Source organism: Lontra canadensis, unplaced genomic scaffold (genome assembly GCF_010015895.1).
Source record: "Lontra canadensis isolate GAN:19392208 unplaced genomic scaffold, GSC_riverotter_1.0 scaffold99, whole genome shotgun sequence".
In the NCBI taxonomy this organism is placed as follows: Eukaryota; Metazoa; Chordata; class Mammalia; order Carnivora; family Mustelidae; genus Lontra; species Lontra canadensis.
In genome coordinates, this window is record NW_022631093.1 from 3,159,126 (window position 1) to 3,180,685 (window position 21,560).

The window sequence follows — 21,560 nt, forward strand, 5'->3', positions numbered from 1 at the left end:
CTCTGTTGTGCTGTTGCTCCCAGGATTCCACAGGGCAGCAGAGTCTCTTAGAAGAGACTTCTCGAAAAGCTATGACTCTCTCCCCATGGAGCCCTTTCTTCCCCAAAACAATTCCAGCTAAACCTCAAAGCACCTGTACAAAGGAGCTTCCTGCAGCCACAGGGCCACCTCCAAGCCTGCTTCTGTTCAGTCAACCTGGCAGGCAAGGTGTAGACACCGGCCTCGGGAGGGAGAGGGGGTAGGGGTAGTGACTGGTAAGATGTTGAGTCAACCGTTGGTGGTCAGGCCTTCTGGAGAGGCTGATAGCTTGGATCACCTAAAGATTGGTAGGCTGGGCTTCCAAGCCACCTTGAGCACACAGACCCGGTTGGTGTGCCGAGGGTGGGGGGAGGGTACCAATGAGTCAGACAGAACAAAGTGGTTAGAGAGCATAAAAGCAAAGAATTAAGACCGTGTGCCAGGCCTTCATACTTCCCTTCCGGCATTCAAAATTGGAAAGTTCAACTCATAAATTCCCTACACTTCTGAAAATCTCAGCGCCCATTGCTCAGAGTACTGAGAGGGTGGAGGCAGGCCCTCGGCCTCACCACTTCTACCCTCACTTCAACCTGCCTTCCTACTCTTTCAGTAGAGCATCCCAGGCCTGCCCCCATACTCCTGCTCAGAGCCCCCAAATATCCCTTCCCATGGTGGGGCACTTGTCCCCTGGCTTCTCTAAGTGGAGACAACCAGGTTCTTAGAGACTTGCCCTGGGCTGAGCGGTCCCAGGCCCTGGAGCTGGAGGTTTGTGTGGGAGCACGGCCAGGGCCCTGGGGCTAAGCTTCCAGGGTGAGGGCCACAGAAAGGGATTTGCAGCTCCATGGAATGGCCAGCGCCCACCCCCAACCCATAGGACAGAGAGGGGAGAGAAAAACAGAAGTGGGAGAAGGGAGAAGATATGGTTGGAAGTTGCAAGATGACAGGCAGCCTGTGGTGCACTCCAGGACATCTTGAGGGTCCCAGGATAACCCTTCACTGGACGTGAGCACAGTGGAATGTGAGTCCTCTCCTGGTATTCAAAGAGCCCCTGATCAATCACTGTGATGGGGGCCTGGATATCCACCCCCACATCTCTTCTCTCTTCCTTCCCACCAGACAGGGTCCTATTCTAAGGCCCAATCTATACTCAAGGATTCCTCCTCCTGACATACATAAGTACTCCACCCACACACATCTCCAGCAGCCTCTCCAAGGCTCTCCACCTCCACAAGGTCCTTCCCAACCTCTGCTCATGACTGTCATGTCCCCCAGGATTTGGCCCACACTGCTAACGCAGCTGGATTTGTTTTGTACTAACTGCTCAGCATACTGCGAGTACACAGGTGAATTCCTCAAGTCCTCTTTGTGGTTATTCTTTCTCCTTTCTCAAGAGCCCACGGTGAGACATCAGCCCACGGAGAGGAATTTCCTGTAGAACTCAGCTTATGACCATCTTTTCTTGTAACTAAGAAAAGTCACTTTGAATGAGATTAGGTTTAAATTTTGTTATACATATTCATCTAGAATGTATAACAAGTCACAGATAATTTTGTTCTAGTCTGCATGGCCACAGAAGGGTTTTTATTACTAAAAATTAATCAACCAACTGGTGCAACTAGTTGGACAAGGATGGACATGTAGCTCAAGGCAGGGCTCTAATGCTAGAGTGGAGCCTTCCAGTAGAACAGTTCAGGCTCCAGGGTGGGAACACCCCTGCTGCAGTGCCTTGAGCTCCATGAGGGGCTAGCCCACCTTGCAGCCAGCCTCATCCTCTGGTGGGGGGGGTGGGGCAGTGGATCCAGGAGGCACTGAGCCAACAAGAAGGACATAGTCATCATCTTCGGAGAGGGTACAAAGCCTTGTTCTGGTGAACAAGTTCTGAAACCCTGTGGGGTTGGGGGTGCTCTGGTGGAAATTCTGAGCCCTGGACCTCATGGGGCTACTACAGTCACTGCTACATCCAATCTACATGGAGGACACGGACACTCCAGCTGATTCTAGCCTCCAGCCCACCCTCTGATGGCTCAGGAGCCTCAAGTCATGGGCCAGGATGTGCCTGTGACACTAGATCTGCCATCAGTCACACATCCTCAGGTGAGAGGGGACTCTGAGAACAAGCGTCCTGCTCTGGCTGGGGTCAGGAATGAAGGAACGGGACTAGGGAAGGCAGGAGCTACCTTCTCCTTTACTACTCCATAAATGTACCTCATTTCCTTTAGGCTACAGTTGAGAAATTAGCTTAACCACCGCACATAGGTAGTAAAAGATCAAGCATCTGACATAGGTGTTGAATTCCCCCTGCTGACGCAGCTCCTGTTCAGCAACAGTCAACGACTCTGACCCCCACCAATCCCCAGCCCTCAGACTCACAGAGGCCATCTCTCTTCAGCCACCTGACCACAGCTGGGTGCTCAATGAATACCAGGTTCCTGAGACTGAAACCCACCGGATGTCCCAGGGAACCCAGACAGCCCAGGATGCAGAGACCCATACTGGGTATCTACAGAGTGTCCTGAGAAGCGTTCCTTCAAGCGGGAAATCATGTTTTGGGACACAAAGACATCCTCCAAAGCTATACTGGCAGGAGATGGACACGCAAGCATGAGGCAGAGAATCCCATTCTTCACAGACAAATGCTAAAAAGGAAACCAAGAGCATATGTAACAACCAAACAGAAGAGAGTAGAGGAAGAGAAGGAGGATGGGGCATATTCTAGAAGCACTCCAGTTAGAACATCCGCCTGGCAGGCCTCTCCCATTTGATCCCTCCCAGCGTGCCCACATCAAAGCCTATTTCACTGCAATGGACACACAAAATGCGGCAGCAGCAGAACCACAGAAGCCTGAGGTCCTTCCTATAGAGGAAGAGCATGCTTTAAATGGGAGGCTAGAAATAAATAGGAAAAGTGCTCTGTTTTATTTAGAGAGCAAGATGTGAATGATACAATAGCTTAAACAAGTTTTTATTCCAATTGTCCAGACTAGTGTCAAGAAAAACCATCTAGAGTCTTATACCTATTTAATGACACCTCCAAAGAGAAGCTCATTCCCACTGCCCTTGATCCCTCCCTTTGTAGGGACATGTGGCAGCAACCCTCCCTGGAGCCACAGGTGATTTCTGCTAACCCTGAAAATTCTAAGCACAAACAGAACATCCTGCATTTGTTGGAGTTTACATTTCATTCTCTGGGCTCCCATGTGGGGTGAGGTTGTGCTGCGCCTATCACACTGATGCTGGCTTCTTGGCAGAAGGGATAGCTCTGGCCAGGCAGACGCTGGCAAACACTGCAGGAAAAGGACCTTGAGCCAGTCAGGCGTTTCACCCCCTCCCACACTTGGCACCCACAGGACTCTCTAAAGCTTCTATTGATTCAATGAGGATATTGGAAATTGGGACGAGACTCTACTCTAAATGGAAACTGAAGACAGTCAGGTCTTTGCTGGGGCTTCTTCTGTAAGGAGTCCTAGAAAGTCAAGTCACCTTGTCCAAATCCCTATATGATGCCAAAATGTGTAAGAGATCACGGACCCATTCACTCCCTTAAAACATCTGAGCCTGCTACTATGCTCCAGGCTGCCCTGGCCACTGGGGGTCCCAGGGATCAAGACCCAAAGGGACTTGAGGGTCTGAGTGGTAGGTACTGCAGCGGAGAGTGACATGCAGGCCACAGAGAAGAAGAGGTGCACAACTCTCCTGATGGGAACTTAGTACGACACAAACCACCACTCTAACTGCCAAGTTCAATGCCACAAAGTACATGTACCCCCAGTCATGACAACTCTGAAACTAGCCCTATTATCACCTACATTTTCCTCACTGCTAACCGGAAGGTCCAGGAGACTAAGTGACTTTCCTCAGCTACAGAGCTGGGAAAAAGCAGATTAGAGCCACTGGGCCCTCTGATGTGAGGGACCCCTGAGGCAAAGGTAGGAACAGAGATACTTCAGGAGCAGAGCACCCAGGTACCAGCTGGAGCGAGTGATTCAGCCTCAGCAGGAAAACACCAACTATTGTGTTTTGGAACATTAACTATGCTAGAGGAGAAAGGGGAAAGGTAGAGCATACCCTCCCTGGGCAGGGAGGATGGCAGCCATTTCTCCTCAGAGCCCAGAGGGCTGCCTGCTGCAGGAGCTCGCCCCACAGGAAGCCAAGCTACCAGGAGCTCAGAGGAGGACTCAGCCTGAGCAGGGAGAGAGGTATGGTCAGAGAAGCAAGCCATGCCTCAGAGGCCTAGGCCCCTGGCTGGGGCTGAACCTCGGCCTGTTAGGTTGGCAGTGGGTCTGCTGCTGGGCCAGACTGCCAATACCCTCACGGATGAGTAGGTAGCCAGCAGAAGTGGTTTCTGAAGCCACTAGACTCCATGAGAGGCTCACGGTGATCAGTGGTGTTCTCTGGAAAAGACTCCTGTGAGAAACAGGGCCAACTGCCGCCCTTCTCAACTCTGAAAAATACACACACACACACACACACACACACACACACACACACACTTTCTCTCTGAGGCTAGACCCAGGATAACTAAAAACTTAAACTGTACAGTATTTTAACAAAAGTTACAGAGACAACCTTTGTTTTCCAGCTAAAACCTCCAGAAAGATTTCAACGTGAACTCAACACCTTCTTGGAACAGTGAAGAGAGGTGAAAACCAAGGACTAGGTCTCCAGATGAACCATTAAACAATTACATAGGAACCTTCTTGGAATATCCTACAGATGGAGGGAAGACAATGATCTCTCAGGTGGTTCCCTGCTGGCCAACACCAGCCTCCCACCAGCACCAGCTTGTCCTTATCCCTCCCTATGTGCAGTTGAGGTGAAGCGCACTCTTTGATTGAGGGAATAACTGAACCCCACAGGCCACTCATTGTCCATTCTCCAGTCCACCTCTAGTAAGAGTGAAACAAAACTGTCTCTTATTAGAAGACATCATCAACCAAATAACAGTGGTGTGCCATTTTTCAAGAGCTGAAGAAACTTAAAGAACCAGGAACAAGAAACCCATACCCCACTTTTCCTTTACAACCCAGATATACCTGTCACTTTGACAGAGAGAAGTATGTGGATGGGACACTGAACACCCACGTGCAGGTGGACTCCCCCACCTACGTGGAAGGCACAAGGGCCTCTTTGTGGGAGGAGCACCCATCTTCCCTAGCTTGGAGCTATGTCTTTCCAGCCTTGAAATTCAGACAGATACCACAAAGCACAACACCAGACCTGCGTCTGGGGACCTGCTATCTCAGTGTGGCTTGGACTCCGACTCACTGCAAAGTTCCAGGCCACCACCATGTGCGTCTGTGGGCCTCCATTCACAATGGTCTTAGATCAACATTTCTGTGAGCCACAGGTGCATTGTGACAGGTCTTCAGACAACACACCCACACGGGCAACGGAGAATGTGCCAGTGGGCGGCCCTTGTGGGACACACCACCCTTGGTTCTGGCAGTATGGCCTTTCATTTCTTTCATAAATAAAAAAATAATAATAAATAAAAACATAAATAAGGAGGTACCGGGAATTCTAGGTAGTACCTTTATCTTTAAAAAGAATTTTTCATTTTTCTGCTCTGTGAGATCAAAAAGCCCAGGAGCCACTTCTTCGGGTGCACTCCCAGCACACTGCACAGATTTAGTCCCTGTTACACAATGAAGAGGACAGCCCATTCAAGCTCCTCTCCAATCCAGTATTCTCAAGACTTTCTCCTCCTCTTGCGGACACCCACAGGGTGCCTGAGTCTGTGTCATTAGCACACACTGCAATAAAGCCTTCTTTGCTTTTTTGTTTTTTAAAAGAGCTTATTTATTTGTCAGAGAGAGAGAGAGAGAGCACAAGCAGGGGGAGTGGGAGAGGGAGAAGCAGGCTCCCCATTGAGCAGGGAGCCCGATGCGGGGCTCGATCCCAGGACTCTGGGATCATGACCTGAGCCAAAGGCAGACGCTTAACGGTTGAGCCAACCAGGTGCCCCAGTAAAGCCTTCTTTGAACTAAGGTCTGCACAGAGGACGGGAGAGCAATGGTGGTCAAATAGACCCCAAAGGGTCACCCCCATCCCCAGTCAAGCTACAGAGAACTCCTCCCTGCTACCCCTTCCCAAAGGGGAACACACAAGGTGACTTGAGGCACACAGGATGGGCCAAACCTTCTGATTTCACATGTGTTGGAAGGCCTTAGAAGAACGAAGAAATAACATTTAAAATGTTCACCACGTGGTGTGAAAGGGCACACTCAGCAGCCATAGAATTAAGCTGGGGAGAGAACCTGAAGGCAATCTGAGGTGGCATCCTGGCTACCCTCTCACCTTCCATAGGAGTAAACAGAGGCCAGAGAGGAGCAGGGAGTGTCTCAGGTCCCCGGAGCTTGTTTGTGCCAGGCTGGACCTGGAATGCAGAACCCACATGAGATCCTGTGTTCTTATCCAGAAGTAAGCTGCCTTGGGCAGCCTGCACTTCTGAGTGAGAAGGGTTCTATAGGGCTCATGGGGCTCTGCTTCGGTCTCCCCAGTGGAGCATCTTCCAAGTCTTGGAAGTGGGTCAAAGGACTAATGGGCTTTACTCCGGACTGCAGAGACATGACCCATGAAACAGGTGGGTTACTAGCATTTGGGACATGCCAGATGTCACTCCCTTCTCAAGCTCCAGAGCTGGGCACTTCTACTCACTTACTGACCGGATGTATGTACTTCAGAGCTCTCTGCCTCCACCTTCCCCTTCCATCCCCACTGGCCCCCTCTACTTCTGTCTGACCTATGACAGATCCTTCCCTCAGGAGCTCCTTCCTCCAAAACATGACAGTATGACACCATCCCTAGGAGGAGAGGAGGAAGCCCCAGTTAAATCACAAGCTGCCCCTTCCCCACAGGCCGCCACGAGAATTCCCTTCCCCTCTCCACCCTGCAAGGGTCCATTCACAGCTGGGTCTAGCATCACCACTCCCTACTAAGCCCAGAAGTGCTGTCAGGGAAACAGACTTTGAAATTAAACTAAAGTGAAGTTAATTTTATTTTCTGAATTTCATGATAGTCTTTGCCCCAGCCAAGCACAGCATGGAGCTAGGAACTGCTGGTCTCCAGGGTTGGAGACCAAGACCAAGTATTAAATGAGAATACCCAGGTTTTACTTTTTAAAAAACCTCTTCTTGGGACCAGGTTCAGGAGGAAAGAGACGGGTTTCTCTTGGCCCATGTCTCTGGACTCAAGGGAAGCCCTAAGGCCAAAAAGCAAGTATATGAGAAGCAAGGCCATATGGACAGGTGGCTTCTCGGCCAGAAGGGCAGACTTCCTCCTCCCCACACCAGTGTACCTGAGTCACTGCCATCAGCTCAGGTGCTACCTGCTTGGAGTACAGGGCCCATCTTATCCTATCCCCTCCGTTTCTGGGACCAGGGCCCTCCATCTTCCCAGTGGCTGCAGACAAGACAAGGCCCAGGAGACTCACAGTAGCAACCACAGTGGGTGGAAGCAGAAGGACAACAGCCCTGGCCTGGCAGGACAGAAGAGCAGAGCCCACTCACACAGAGCCTGTTAGAGTCCATCTGACACCATCATGACATTTACTTCTCTCTAAATGGTAAACAAGAGAGATAACCCACAAGTCATAGAGAATAAATCAAGCAGATGATTGGGGCCTGGCAGATTTGATGCTGCCAACTCCCCGAAAAATGGAAATCAGAGCCCCATTTACAACGCATGGACTGATGTCCTGATTACAAGGGTGGAAAGTTTCCTACAGAAGCATAGATTATTTTAATAGCAGAGGCATTTAAAAAAAGCAGATGAGTAAATGCTAAATTAAGAGGAAGAAGAATAATGGCTTTCTGTGAACTCATAAATGTTCATTTTCCTGGGTCACAGAACTTTTCAGAGCCAATTAAAACTCTATTAACTACGATCTCAAACTACGCCAGGGGCCCGCAGTGCACTAACCAGTACACGGTGGGCAGCTTGCCGGGAAAAGTTACAGAGGAGAAACCTCCGACATGAAGACAAAGACAGCAACTTCCCCTGTCTGAGGGTAAACACAAAAACAAGACCCTCAAACATGACAACAGCCCAGCACGTGCATCCCCGGAAAAGTCTGGCTGGGCTCTGGGGACAGGAACTGGGCAGGACACCTGTATGAGTGACAGAGAGACAGTGATGGGTGGGAGCACGAGAGTGTGGGCGGAACCTCAGGATTTAAATCGCCTGCACCCAAACAGTGAGGAACCCTACACACAGAGAGCCAAGCTTGTCTGTCCACTTGCTTGCTTCAAAATAGGTGAAAAAGACTCTGAAAGCCAGGCTACTTCCCTCGCCCACCTGCCTGCAAGCCCACCCAGTGTGAAGCTATCTCCCAGCAGGATGGCACCCTGTACATTCAGCTCCTTTTGCTGACTACAGGCAGCCTTGTCACATTGACAAAAACTAAAAAACAAAACCAAAAACAAATAAAAAAGCTGGGTTTCATCACCAAAGGAATCTCCTTCTGGGATGTACACAGGCAGGATAGAGGGGTCTCCTCTATGGCCTTTGTGTCCAGTGTCCCCTGGGACCAGAAGTATCAGCATCACCTGGAGCTCACGAGAAAGGCAGACTCTCAGGACCATCCCCTCTAGCTCTACTGCATTGGCATTTTAACAGGACCCCCGCTCTTTGCAAGCACACTGAATTTCAAGAGAGGCTGGTGTAGGGCACAGCCTGCACTAACTCCAAAGGTAAGAACTGGCTCCTCCAATGCCCCTAGGAACTTGCAGTACTCGCCACCATCTTTCACCAAGAATACTAGGGATTTACTCGCACATCAACAGATGAGAGGTTTTGTTCTCTCAATTTGAGCTGAGAAACTAAAAATCCACACCTCTGATGGAGAATTGTCAGTAGGCAGCCATGCCCGAATATTCCAGAATCAGAGAAGAAGCCGCCCTCCCTTCCCTCCCCATGCCAGGTCTACAGATGCACAGAGGTCCTGGATCCTCCAAGGGGGTTGTAGCCCGCAGTCCCACGCCCCGGGGAAGGCCCACTTAGGCCCTTTGCTGGGACAGCTCACCTAGAAGCTCACTGTGGCAAGCCAGTTAAATGTCGGAGTTGGTACCGTTGAGTGTCTAGGAATGGGGACCCCAAAGAAAACATCCATAAGACATGAACATAGGTCTATAGATGAGGTTCAAAAAATACCAGCCCAGACCCCAACTGTTTGCAGGGAGAAGGGAGGTGGTGTTCCCACACCCACAGATGGAGGGGCAAGAGGAAGGAGAGGTGAATAATGGATGCCTCAAAGCCCACAAGAAGATCAGCTACTCTCTCCATCACCAGTCAGAAGAGTGGACCATGGGTTGGGGATGGGGAGGAGACCATAACTAGAGGAGCGTTGTCTTAAAATCAATCAACTACATAACAGTAACAACACTAACTCAAGAAAAGAATTATTTTTAAAAAATTAGTGCCCAGTCTTAGCAGCCTCCATCTTCCTCAATGCCCAAGAAATGTAAAAGGAAGCCGGAGCACTCCAGGTCTCTGCCTTAGGAGACACCCCCACCCAGGGACGGGGGCACCCCTCGGTGCAGTCAGTGGCATCTAGGACTAATACATGCAGAAGGGCAAAGGGCTAGTATGTGCTTTCTTAGGCTGACTCTCCTGGGGTTAGGGAGGTGGGTGACCACCCTGATTACTGAGACCACCAGAAACATTTATTCCTCAAAAACTACCGTCTCACAGCTTGCACACATTGAAAACACTGGGTGTCTGACCTCACAGCCCTTCCCTGGTCTGTAAGCACTGAGGCATATTTAGTACAGGACTAGTAACTGTGGGTCAGAGCAAGGTGGAGAAGGTACAGCAGGATATATGAAGGACACATAAGGCTGTTAAGGGCCACCATCCAATCTGAGATCCCAGCGAACAGTGGGAACCCAGCAGTGAGGGCTGGAAGGAAGGGGGAACCCTCCCACAAATGTCTGCCCCTCAGAAGAAGGCGGGGCCCTGGGGCTGACCTCTCTCACTTTCCTATTCTCCCCAAATATAAAATTCTACCAATACTGATTTTAGTACTACATTTACCTTGGCCAGAGAATAGGGGAAAGGGGGAGATTTTAATTATTTTAGAATTTTGTTGAGTTGTATCTCTCAGAACTGTTTCCTCTGAATTCAGAATTTCATTAGTATTCTAGGCCACAGTCTGCCACTCAGTTCTTATTAAAGAGGCACTCCACCCAGCTCCACTTCGTTTCATCTACATTTGTAAAACGATAAACTCCTTGAAGCTATTTCAACTGCAGTCTTTGTACATAAAACAATAATTTAACAAAACTTACATACACTGTCATTGCTTTACAAATGAGTGAAGGCACATATGCTCTGGTCATTTCATCCTTATTTACCCTTAGGATGCTCAAGTAATTGGTGTAATAACTTTAAAGGGAAGTCAAATCTTATTAATGCTTTCCAAGTACTTTAAAAATCTGAAGTCAATGAATGTTTTTGCCAAGTAGTACTAGCAGGAAGAAAACACACACAGAAACGTTTTACCATTTAGGTCCTGATTAATTTATGGAGTCTCAGGAAACTCGGTTGGCTATGATTGTTCCAGAAAGTAAGATTGTCTGAGGAAACTGCTAGAGGAGTTTAGTATAGTCTGGACAGTCAGTTATGGACTGTATTAGTAGCTATAATCCGAAGGAGAAATACCTGGATGTTGATGAGTGACAAGCCTGGCCAATAAGCTGCCTACAGCTTGGCTGGGGGACCATTCATGTCCCCACTGGACATGCACCTGCCACGCAGGTCGTGCTGCCATGCGCAGAAATTACTGACGGTCTACACTAAAGTTTGACAACACTAGAGTGACTTCACCACTAATACTGAATGTTGAATACCAATCAGCTCAAAAACACAATGAGTCTCTACTGTGCTCTGAAAATTATTGGACATTGTAAGGAAGGGAAACATATATAAAATTGGCTTCCTTTGTCTGCTAACACAAAAATATGGATTTAAAAAAAAAAAAAAAAAAAAGGACTAGTTCAGAACACGACATCAAATTTGACCAAAGTGTGCTCCAAGAAGGTTCCAGAGAAAAGATGAGAACCAGAGCTAAGCCCTGGAGGAGAGGAGTCAGTATGTGGGATGAAGGGACGAATCCAACATGTGATGCTAGTGAGGAACGGCATGGAGAGGCCATGCATGGAGCATGGTCAGAATCAGCACACATCGATTCCATATCCATGTCCTGCTCTATCGGAACCTTGCTGAGGCTGTCCTATAGCCTAGGCCCATCCACATGACCATCTTCTCATTTCATCATTGATAAAAACGGACTCCACGAGTACAAGTTACTACACTTTGCAAAAATGCAATGCACAGCCACGAATACTGGATTGATAGGGCAGCTGTTCCTGCGTTTGGAGTCCGTATGGGCATCCTTTCCTTTTCCCGAAACAGCACAAGGCCTGGAAATGGGAGAGGGCTTCATCTCCTGGGCTCTATCCTGATGCAGCAAGAAAAACAACACCCCAAAACTAACCAACAGAAAGCCTCCCTGCCTTGGAACAAGCACTATCTGCTCTTTCTTGGTGTTAGGCTGTTAACAGCCAAGATAAAGATGCCCTAGGTTGATATTAACTTTGATATTAACTTACCTTCACTTTACCTCCAGCTAAATCCTACCTTAATTGGTTTGACTCCTTTAATTGAAATAGGCAATTTAAAAGAGTGGGCCAATGAGCCCCAATAGTAAGAAGACTAAAAAAGCTTATCTGTGTGTTTGCCTGTTTGCTTCGCTATTAAATATTCAACAATATATTTGTAGGATCCTTTTCCCTCTGTATGGATATGAGTGTAACGATTAAGCCATCCCATATGGGAAATGCTGTGCTGGCTAGTGAGTCAGCCTCCAGGCTCTTTCAAAAGACCATTAAGTCGTGTCCTTCACGGACTGTGATGGGAGAGAGAGTGACGCTCTTCAATCACCCGCTCACCACAAAAGGAAGCCATGTGAACCTCAGCAGCAAACGTGGGCATTCAAAGACTTCTGAAGCTCCCCGGAGATTAAGGTCTGTAGGTCTGGGATTGCATTACGATTAAGTAATAATGAGAAAGACATCGTGTCTCTTGATCAAATAATGCATTAATCCTACCATCCATACACTGTGTGTCATTATTCACTCTCTGGTGATGTTGACTTTGGGAGGTAATTTTTCTCTCTCATTCCACAGGACGGGAAACAAGCAAAGAGACAAGAGGCAGGCGTGCACCAGGAAGGCAATGGGAGCTGAAATGGCCGGAGAAGCTCTTGGGCAAGAATTTGCATTTACCATGTCATAAAGAAAATCCCAAGTAGCTGGGATTTTCTTTATGACCCAGGTAGGGTCTGGCACGCACAAAGCAATTTCTGCAGAGAAACTGCACCCCCTCACAAGCCCCAAATTCCTCAGGCCTACTACCTGAGCAGGGCGAGGGTGCAGCTTATGAATCCTCTCCGGTACTTAAGACCAAGTTCGCTGAGCAATTAGCAGTGTATTGAGACTCTCTGGGGAGGCATTTGAGAATAAGTTTTTCAAGCACTTTAGAAGCATTTATATATACCTAACATGCCATTAATCATTCTTATCTGTTCATTAAGACAGGCTCCCTTAGGACCCCTACTTGCCAGTTCTTTCTCAGCCTGGTGTTTTTTATCTGGGTACGTGAAAAGGAGTCTCTCTCTTTTAAAACACATTTTGTAATTAAAAGACTTCATTAATTCACATGGGTGTGCTCTACCATTGAGTCTGCATTTTCAGAGTTTTATTAAATATACAAAAAGGCCATTCTCTTGAGGCTCTTTGCGGAAGACAAACCATACAACTGAAGCCTGGTTTTGGAACACGTTTTCAGCATTGCAGAGATTTTAGACTATCACTTACAGCATGACATAAAACCTCCTGTCCAGACCAATGCATGCTGTGTCCTTCTGTCCCCTGTCAAAAAGGGGGAACAATTTTAACTCACACTGCAATCTAACTGATATAAGCCAAAGGTAGAGAAGAAATCAGATACACTGGCATGGAAAAGCAGCAAGTTTCAAGCATCCTAGCAGGTGTTATGTGACCATACCTCCATCTGTGGGTTACCCACACCCATGTTCAGGCCTCTGCTGGGTCCTGGGTCCATCCATCCCAGCGCAGCTGGCAGGGAGGCCCCAAGCAGCATGAGATGCAGCCATAAGCGTCCCCGTTTCATTTCGTGGAGTCTGTTGAGAAAATGACAGATGTTCAGAATTAAATACCTGCAAAACATTAGCACGTCACAGGGTGGGTAGGTAGAGCTTGTACTCCAGAATCAGAGACACCAGAGTTTAAATCCTACCACCAGCCCTTCTGCCCTACTTTGGAGAAGTTCTAGTACTTCTGAGCCTTAGTTAATTCACCTCTAAAAAGGGTTCCATAATATGTATTTCATAGGATTGTGGTGAGGGTCAAAGAAGTCAGTGTCAGACACAGAGTTAACAACTCTATGCATGCAATGGTGTGGAAAGCCACCCAACACGGCAGCTACCACTCCCTTGACAAGAACCAACAAGCGGGGAGCAGCTGTGTCACTTCTGTTCCATAACCACACAGCCAAGCTTCAGTCCCTTTAGAAAGCACTGGGGCTGGGCACACAATTAGTGATCAGTGAAGACTGATGAGGAATTATGTTACATGTAAGGCACCCTGTTTGTGGCTGACGTCTCAGTTTATAAGACAGCGAGCTTCAAAAGGGCATAAGGCTCAAAATCTTCCTTTCAAGACTGTTCCTTCCTGTAAAGGAATTCAAGCACCCAGTGGATAATGGGATTTCAATAACCTTTAAGGTGGTTCCTGAGGCTCATGGGGTAAGAGGTCTGAAGTCCTAAAAGAAATGGGCAAATCAAAGTAACCAAAGAATTACACAGATGAAAAAGCTAAGGATCAGCCACAACAGATATTCAACTCCCTATCACATGCTGAGGTGCTAATGGGACAAGGACACAGGCTAGTAAACCTGTCCAATCAGCCCTACCTTTTTTTTTTTTTTTTAAAGGTTTCCACTGCAACATTCCAACCTTGATTTCAGCACCTCTGTCCAAGAAACGCAGCCAGGGAGATAGAACTCATAGTGCAGAATTTACAACTTGTCCTCAAGGAAACCAGACGGCTTATTGATTTCTGTGAGCATTACACAATTTAGTGCTTAATTGAATGTGGTGCACACGGCATCCTGATTGTGGTGGGGAAGATGGAAACACAGAGCGCTTCGGAGGCCAGCACCCCATGTGATCTGGCCTTGAACTGGTCCAGGGCAGGTGAGCAGCTTGGCAGACATTACAGGCTGGTGGAGGAGTCCACACCCTCTCACTCCTATGGTGAGAGCTGTGGGGGATGCCTACTTTGAACAAGAAGGGTTGGAGGTATCCCACCATCACTAGCACTGATCCCAGGACCACCAAACAAATTCACTCCTACCACATTCCCAGCTTCCTTTGGCTGCCTTTCCAGATATGCTTTATATCCCTCACTTGAGACAGAAAATGCCCACATGAAGGAGAAATCGGGCTAAAAATTATGGCATCTAACACTGGCCTCTGAAAAGGCAAGGTTGTAAGTCATGACGGTCTTTTAAGAAAACATGTCTCTTGTCATACAAATAGTCCACAGGCTTCCATTCCTCTATCTGTCTCTTCATCTTTGACATCTGTTGGCAAAGCTGGAGTGACTGAGACAGTAGTCTGAGTGAGCAATAAACATAGTGTGAAGGTCACAGTCTTGTCACCGTCAGCACCTGCTCCGCACTCTGAGGAAGGCAGAGCTAAGGGCAACGATGCCTCATGCAATGCTACCTGGGACAGAAGTAGAGCATTCCCAGCAGTCCCTGAGCCATGCTCCTGATCCAGAGCTCTGGCAACAGTGTGTAAGTTCTTCACACAGACTGCGGAGTGTGGAGAAAAATCAAATTCAAACCTAAAAGAAAGTAAAAACTGCAACCAGTTCTTCTGAAAATAAATAGGGCAACTCCCTACTCTCCATAAATTATTATCTTCTGAATGCAGAGCCATGTGCCTGGAACTGCAGAAAGCATTTACCAGATTTTTGGAATTCTTTTTTAACACACCAATACTAAGGGGCACCTAGGTATCTTGCTTTCAGCTCAGGTCATGACCTTGGGGTTGGGAGATCAAGCCCTGTATCAGGTTCCATGCGCAGCCTGGAGTCTCCTGAAGATTCTCTCTCCCTCTGCCCCTCCCGCTCATGCACATATGTTCTCTCTCTAAAATAAATAAATATTAAAAAAAAAAAAACCAGTACTTAAGCTAGAACTAGAAAGACACTACTTCCTACTTTATTTTTGAGAATTATTCCCTACTTATCCACTATGAAACAGCACTCATGGGGCAAGCACATGTACAAAAGGTCTTCTTTTCTCCCCCATCATGTTTTTAAGCCCGAATAAACCAAAAATAGCAAAATAATCAAAACTGACTCAATATACAATTGTCAGTTTCTGGAGTTATGAGATATTCAAGCCACAAAACTGACTATTTAGTTTTCAATTTGCCTAGTAATCCAAAATCAATTATGTTTGATGTTTTATTATTAATGGATAGCATCAAAATAAAATCCGTTCACCTCAATTATTATTTTGGCAAGCTGCAAAACTATTTTAGAAGGTATACCCAGACCTGTGGTATTAAACCAGTTGTTTCGAGTTGTTGCTTCCGGGAGCCTGGGCTCCAGGCCTATGGCACCTGGACTCATGTCTGGTTTTATCTGGTTTACACTGAGGTTACCCGAAGATTTAAAGACAAGGAAACACAAGAGCCAGGCCAATGTCTGAAACATTCCCAGCTTCTTTGTAACATTTCGCTCAGCTTGGCCACCACCAGATGGGACTCCATTTGCACGGTGGATGCCTGTCCGATGTCATTTTATACTCACTGTGATTGACAACTCATTTTATCTACAGGAGCAACAGCCTGAAAATTTACAACTCAAGTTTTATGACAGCTCAGCTCATAAAAAAAGAATTAATATTGGGTCGAAACCAATTTTGATGATGTATGTAATAGCCAAATAGAAGCTATCTCTTTGGTTAGAACTTACGTAACAATAACATGTGTCAGGTGCTGTTCTAAACTCTTCACAGGTATTCACTCACTCGCCTCACTTCTACTCCATGAGGAGGGCATTAAGAATCCCCTAGTCAGATGACAGAGCAGACAGGCCACAGAGAGGCTAAGCACCCTGCCAAAGCCATGTGGCAAATAAATGGCAGAGCTGGGACGCCAAGCCATGTAGCATGGTAGATTGGGCGAGACGTCTGTGCTCTTCACAGCCTCCCTCTGCTGCCTCTCAATACTTTGCGGTATTTTGTTTCAGCCAACAGTTGTTCTTAGCAAGATGGGGAAAGCCTAGGTCAAGCAAGAGAGGAAATTCTGAGTCTCTCCTTTCCTCTGACAGCTGCCAAGAGCCACACTACTCCAGAGGGACTGAGTGTGAGGAAAGAACCACACAGCTTCTCTCTGCATCCCTCCCCGGAACGGGGCCACTTGGCACACGGTCCTCAGCTCTCAGAACTGCTGTCTCTATCAGCCAGGAAGAAATGTAGTAGGGAAAAAAAAAAAAAAAAAGAAAGAAAGAAATCATGAGGAGATGCACAGAACGCTGGGCAGCAAGGATGCCTCTCAACGGACGGGGAGCGCCAACATGAGGAAGACATTCAGTCTGGGGGAAGGAGATCTGTTGATTCATTACTCCTCACCTTCAAAGATCCCCACTGATCTTCAGACAGAAGAAAATACAAGGATCTCCTCATTATAGAAATGGCAAAGTACCACCTATAATATCACAAACTCTCTTTTTCAACCTTGAGCTCCTTTTGAGATCAATTTAGGTTCATAAGCTTCATTCAATCCATGCCAGAGTCCTAAGATTGGCTATAAATCTACCGGAGACCTTTCTCGTAAAAGAGCTGGACTGCATTTTCTTTCAAACAACTCATAAAGCACAATCACTTGATATTAAAGACCTGGTTCCCCTGAGGTTTTCCACCCAAGCCTCACTTTCCCCCATGATCAAGAGAATCAGGAGCTAGGTTGGCTGTGGTACAGACAGGACACCAGAAGCCTGGAAGGCCAAAGAATTCACCCCATGTGGTAGCCAAATCAGGAGACAGATCTAGACTGAAACCAGGCCTCCTGACCCCAAGGCAATGGCTTTGTCTCTTACATTGTCACAAATACATATGGAATGTTGGCATTCTGTCTCAATCAGACAGGATGGGCCCTACTAGATCAAGAACCTGCTCTGTGTGCAAAGCACAGGATTTTTCTGGTTTTATAATTAGAAGCCACTACGTGTGTTATTACTTGTATTTAAAATTATAGAGGTACTACAAATTTGTAAGATGTGACATTCAGAAAACTGACTCACTTTTCCAAGAAACTGAAAAATGTGACATAAGAATGGCAAGTGGTTAGGGAGAAATAGGCGTGAATAGGTCGATTCCAAATCTGCCCCACCAGAGAACACACACCAGCATGCAAGTGGTCTGTACTGAATGGGGTCAGAGGCCAGGGAGATGCATGGACACTAAACTGGCAGTGGTTCTAATACAAACTTCCCTTTTCTCCTCTGGGAACCAGCCTTGTTTGGGCACAGTGGGACTTCAGACCCTGAGAGCTTCCAGAGACATTACTCATCAGTTCTCTCTCAGCATCTCTCCCAGAATATGGGAACGTTACCGAATTAGATGTTACAATTTAGCCTCATGGAAAAGGCTTCTCTTTGTAACCACCAAGACCAGAAATTATGAAGATGCTTTGGTAAAACCAAGCAATACCACCCCAGCCTTAAAGAGAACAGTAAGTTTTATGACCCTGAGGCACCTCAATTTCCAATCTTTCCAACTAACCAAGTGTATGTTTAGCCAATTACTAGAGGGGCATTGTATTTTGCACATGGGATGTTGGCAATCAACAAATGCAAACCACCTGGAGACCACCAAAATCCTGCAGCCTCTGGTATGTCTACCCAATGTTAAAAGGAAAAAAAGAAAAGCCATATTGACCCTAACCTAACACCACAAGGCTACAAATTAATTTCCTCGGAAAGGCTCAGGACCCTAGTTTTGATATCCAAGTGTTTTAAGAAAAAAGGAAGGGGTTCAAACTTCCTAAGATAGCCCCTCAAATACCAACCCAAGGAACTTAGGCATGGAAATGTATCAGGCCACCCCTGCAGCAAGCCATAATGAAGTTACACTGCATTTTCCATTAATTATCTGCTCTTTATCTTTGGTTAATCGTTCCAACATTTGATAAATTGAATGCCTAAATTAGTCTGTGGACAAAAGATCCATCTATGACACGCCTATATACCAAGAAGTTTAACCCACACACCTGTGAGTTCCAGGAACCCTCATCATTTCAACACTCACCTGTGAGTTCCAGGAACCCTCATCATTTCAACATCTATACGCTTAAGTACCACGTTCTCCCAACAGGAGTTCTATTTTCCTCAAAGTCCCATCCTTTGTGTTATGCATTAAGGGAAAGAAAGTATAAGGACATATGTGCTCTTGAAATAATTTCCTAATTTCATCAAGTTAGTAAGCACACAACTGACCACACATAAGCAACATAAGAAGGTTGAATTTGCAGAAACATACCAAGAAAGGTAAAATAGGAATTAAAGATATGGGAAATTGTGACTATTCAATGACCTGTTTCTGGATTTTGGTGCTAAATCCAATAGAAGATCACAACATGAAGATCACTTAAAAAAAAAAAAACTCCTGCAACTCTGAGATGAAGAGAAGAATCCTGAGCAACTGATGGGTCAAAGTAGCAAAATCCAAACTACCCCTCACACACCCACCTCCTGGACAGAGCAGAAGGGATAAAAGTTCTCCCAAGGCCCATGGGAATAGGCTGGCCCCTCTCTGGAATAAAAATTGATTTCCTGAGATTAAGGAAAATTGAGGGTGGTAAAAAAAAGTCTTAGAAAAAGCCACTGGAACAACTTTAACACATTACAGTATATATGAAATCAGCTATCATCTTGCATGACGTTTGGCTCAGTCTACAGTCTTGGGGGAGGGAGGGTCTGTTTTCCTAGGATGGAAAGAAAGCTACCAATTCAGCTAAGGGTGTCTGAAGAGAAATGCTATAGTAATGCTGCAGCCTCTTCTCACAAAAGCAAGATGGGAAGCAGGCATGGGCCCTGTGGGGCATCAGTTCATGGCTTGGGTTTGAGCTACTGCCTTAGGATTGCTGAAACTCTGGTGTCCTAGAAGCCCCATCACTCTCTCCCTTGACCATGTACTCCCCAGCTGAGCCCTCTACCTAACCACCATCCACATCAAAGCCTGTCCTGGGAGCCAGAAAGGGCAAGCACAGGAACCTACCCAGTCCAGCATAGACAGGACACTGCTAAAAGTCATGTCTGACTTTCCCCTAAGCCTGGTGGTGGGAAAATAACTTTAGACCTTGGATAAATGTCTGAATTTCTTCCCTGTGCCTCAGAGACTGTGATGGAGGCCCATTCTCTGTGCACATTTGGTTAAGAGTTGCCGTGCCACCTCTTGATGAAATTGTTTCTGCGTGGCCCACAGAATGTGTACGAATGTTTCTATCTCGGGCACAATTCCCCTTGCACAGGCTTGCAATAAATTTAGGAAGGGAACCGATCAAAGCTACTAGCGCTGTTTTTCACTCTCGGGAAACCTCGGAGGAAGCGACACCTAGAGGAGAGCGGAGGAGAGCGGAGGAGAGCGGCGGCAGCTCGATTCATCAATGTCGGCGACAATTAAAGGAACGAGGTCGGCTGGACTGCGCGGAGGGGGGGGCGGGGGCGACGAGCAGGGCTACACGGAGACCCGGCAGGGCCCGACTCCCCGGGGCCCCAGGAACTTGAGCTCGCGGGCGCACTGCACGGGCTGCTCGCCACGTCCCGGCCACCGTGAGAAATCCTGCTGCTTGCAGCGGATTTCTGCCCTTGCCAGAGTGGCGGGCGCGGAAGTCCTCAGGTGGCAGGCCGTGGGCCAGTGCGCCAAAGGCGCCGCTACCTCAGCTCAAGGGGGCTGCTAAGGCTCGCGCAGCGCTCGGCCACCAACTCGGGGCGACAAGCGCCCAAAGCGCAGCGCTCTGTCTGCGTCGCCTGAGTGCCCCCCAAACTTGAAACCGGTCTCCTTTGCTGGTGCGGAGAGGGGCGGAGATCACCCACTGCACAAGCTCTCTTAGGACCAAGCTCCCTGCCGGAGCATGCCCCAAACTGCTCCCCAGCGACTCCTCAGCAGGGAACACTGGTCGCTCTCTTGTAACAGAGACTAGCTGGAAAGAACCGGAGCCGCTGGACAGAACCGGAGCCGCGGGCCTCGCGGAACGAGGTGGTGCCCCGGTCCCTTCTCCTCAGCCTCCGCCGAGCCCCAACGTGCAGACGCGGTGGACCTCTGGGGAGCGACAGCCAGGCGGGGCGCAGCGGGCCCTTCGGGCTGCAGCGCGGACATGCAAGTTTCCCCCGCAAAGCCGGAGGTAGGAGGCAGCGAGTACGCGCGCTCCGCACCCCAGCCCGGGGCCAAGGGCACCGAGCCCAGCCGCGGGGCTGCCGCTCGCCTAGCTCTCTGAAGCTGCTCGGGGACCCGAGTACCGGGAGCAGCGCCTGCGGGGTCTCCGAGCCGGCGCGGGCTGCGGGCTCGGTTCTGCTCCGCGCGCCGGCCGTGTCACTCCTATACCTACTGCAGACCGGGGCCACCAGACTCCGCACCCCAGCTTTTCCCCGGACTCCTGGCCGGGGCCATGGTAGCCCGGCGAGCCCGAGTCCCGTGGTCCCGTGCCCGCCGCCCGCCAGGGGAGCAAACTTGGCTCTCTGGAGCCGGCGGTGAGGACAAGCGAGCGTCCGCGCAGGGCCCTGCAGGGAGACGCCGGGCCGCGGGCGCCGGGACCCCAGCGGGACGCAGCGGGACCAGCTGCTGGCGGCGGCGTCTTGGCACTCTCCCCGCGCCCGCGTACCTGAGGTGGCCGCGGCCGAGGGAAGACCAGGTGGCAGGACGCGGTCGGGCGGGAGCGCCTGAGGCGGCGGTGGCGGCGACCCGACCCCGCGTCCTTCGGTCGGTCTCTCCGGCTGTCGGCGGGTCCCGGACGCGCAGGAGGCTGTCTCGGCTCCAGCTCCGTGAACCGCCGCCGCCGTACCACCGCCGCCGCGGCTGCCCTATTTCTGCCGCCGGGACCGGAGCTCGTGACGTCACCCTCCGGGCCCCGCCTGCCCAATCGCCGCCACCTGTGCGCGCGGCCCGCCCGCCGCTCAGACCCGCGCGGGGCCCGCCGCAGGTGCGCGGAGCAGCCGGGCGCGCACGCGGGGCGCGAGGACTCCCAGAGCTCCAGGGCGATCTCTGAGGAGGTGCGCTTCAGCCCCTGGCTCTCTTATAGAGATCTGCAGGCCCTTTCACTCCCCAACACACCCCTCTCTGCTGTCCTCCCACTCTTTCGCGGGCCGAGCTCTCCAGCCTGTGCTCTCAAGGTGCACAAGTGGTCTTAATCAGCCGCCATAGCTGTGGAGCCTAGGCAGGCCAGCACA

At 49.0% G+C, this 21,560-nt stretch overlaps 1 protein-coding gene across 2 annotated transcripts in view; it reads right to left on the reverse strand.

Moving 5' to 3' along the window:
• The window catches only part of FSTL4 (follistatin like 4), a 410,907-nt gene extending 389,723 nt beyond the window's left edge, over nt 1-21,184 (reverse strand). For both annotated transcript variants that reach the window (XM_032837649.1, XM_032837647.1), the window contains exons 1-2: nt 20,996-21,184; nt 13,084-13,219 (exon numbers count right to left, since the gene is read on the reverse strand). In XM_032837649.1, the coding sequence (XP_032693540.1) occupies nt 13,084-13,209 (126 nt within the window). In that variant the 5' untranslated portion in view covers nt 13,210-13,219; nt 20,996-21,184. The remainder of the gene's footprint in view (nt 1-13,083; nt 13,220-20,995) is intronic.
• Nucleotides 21,185-21,560: the final 376 nt, after the last annotated feature.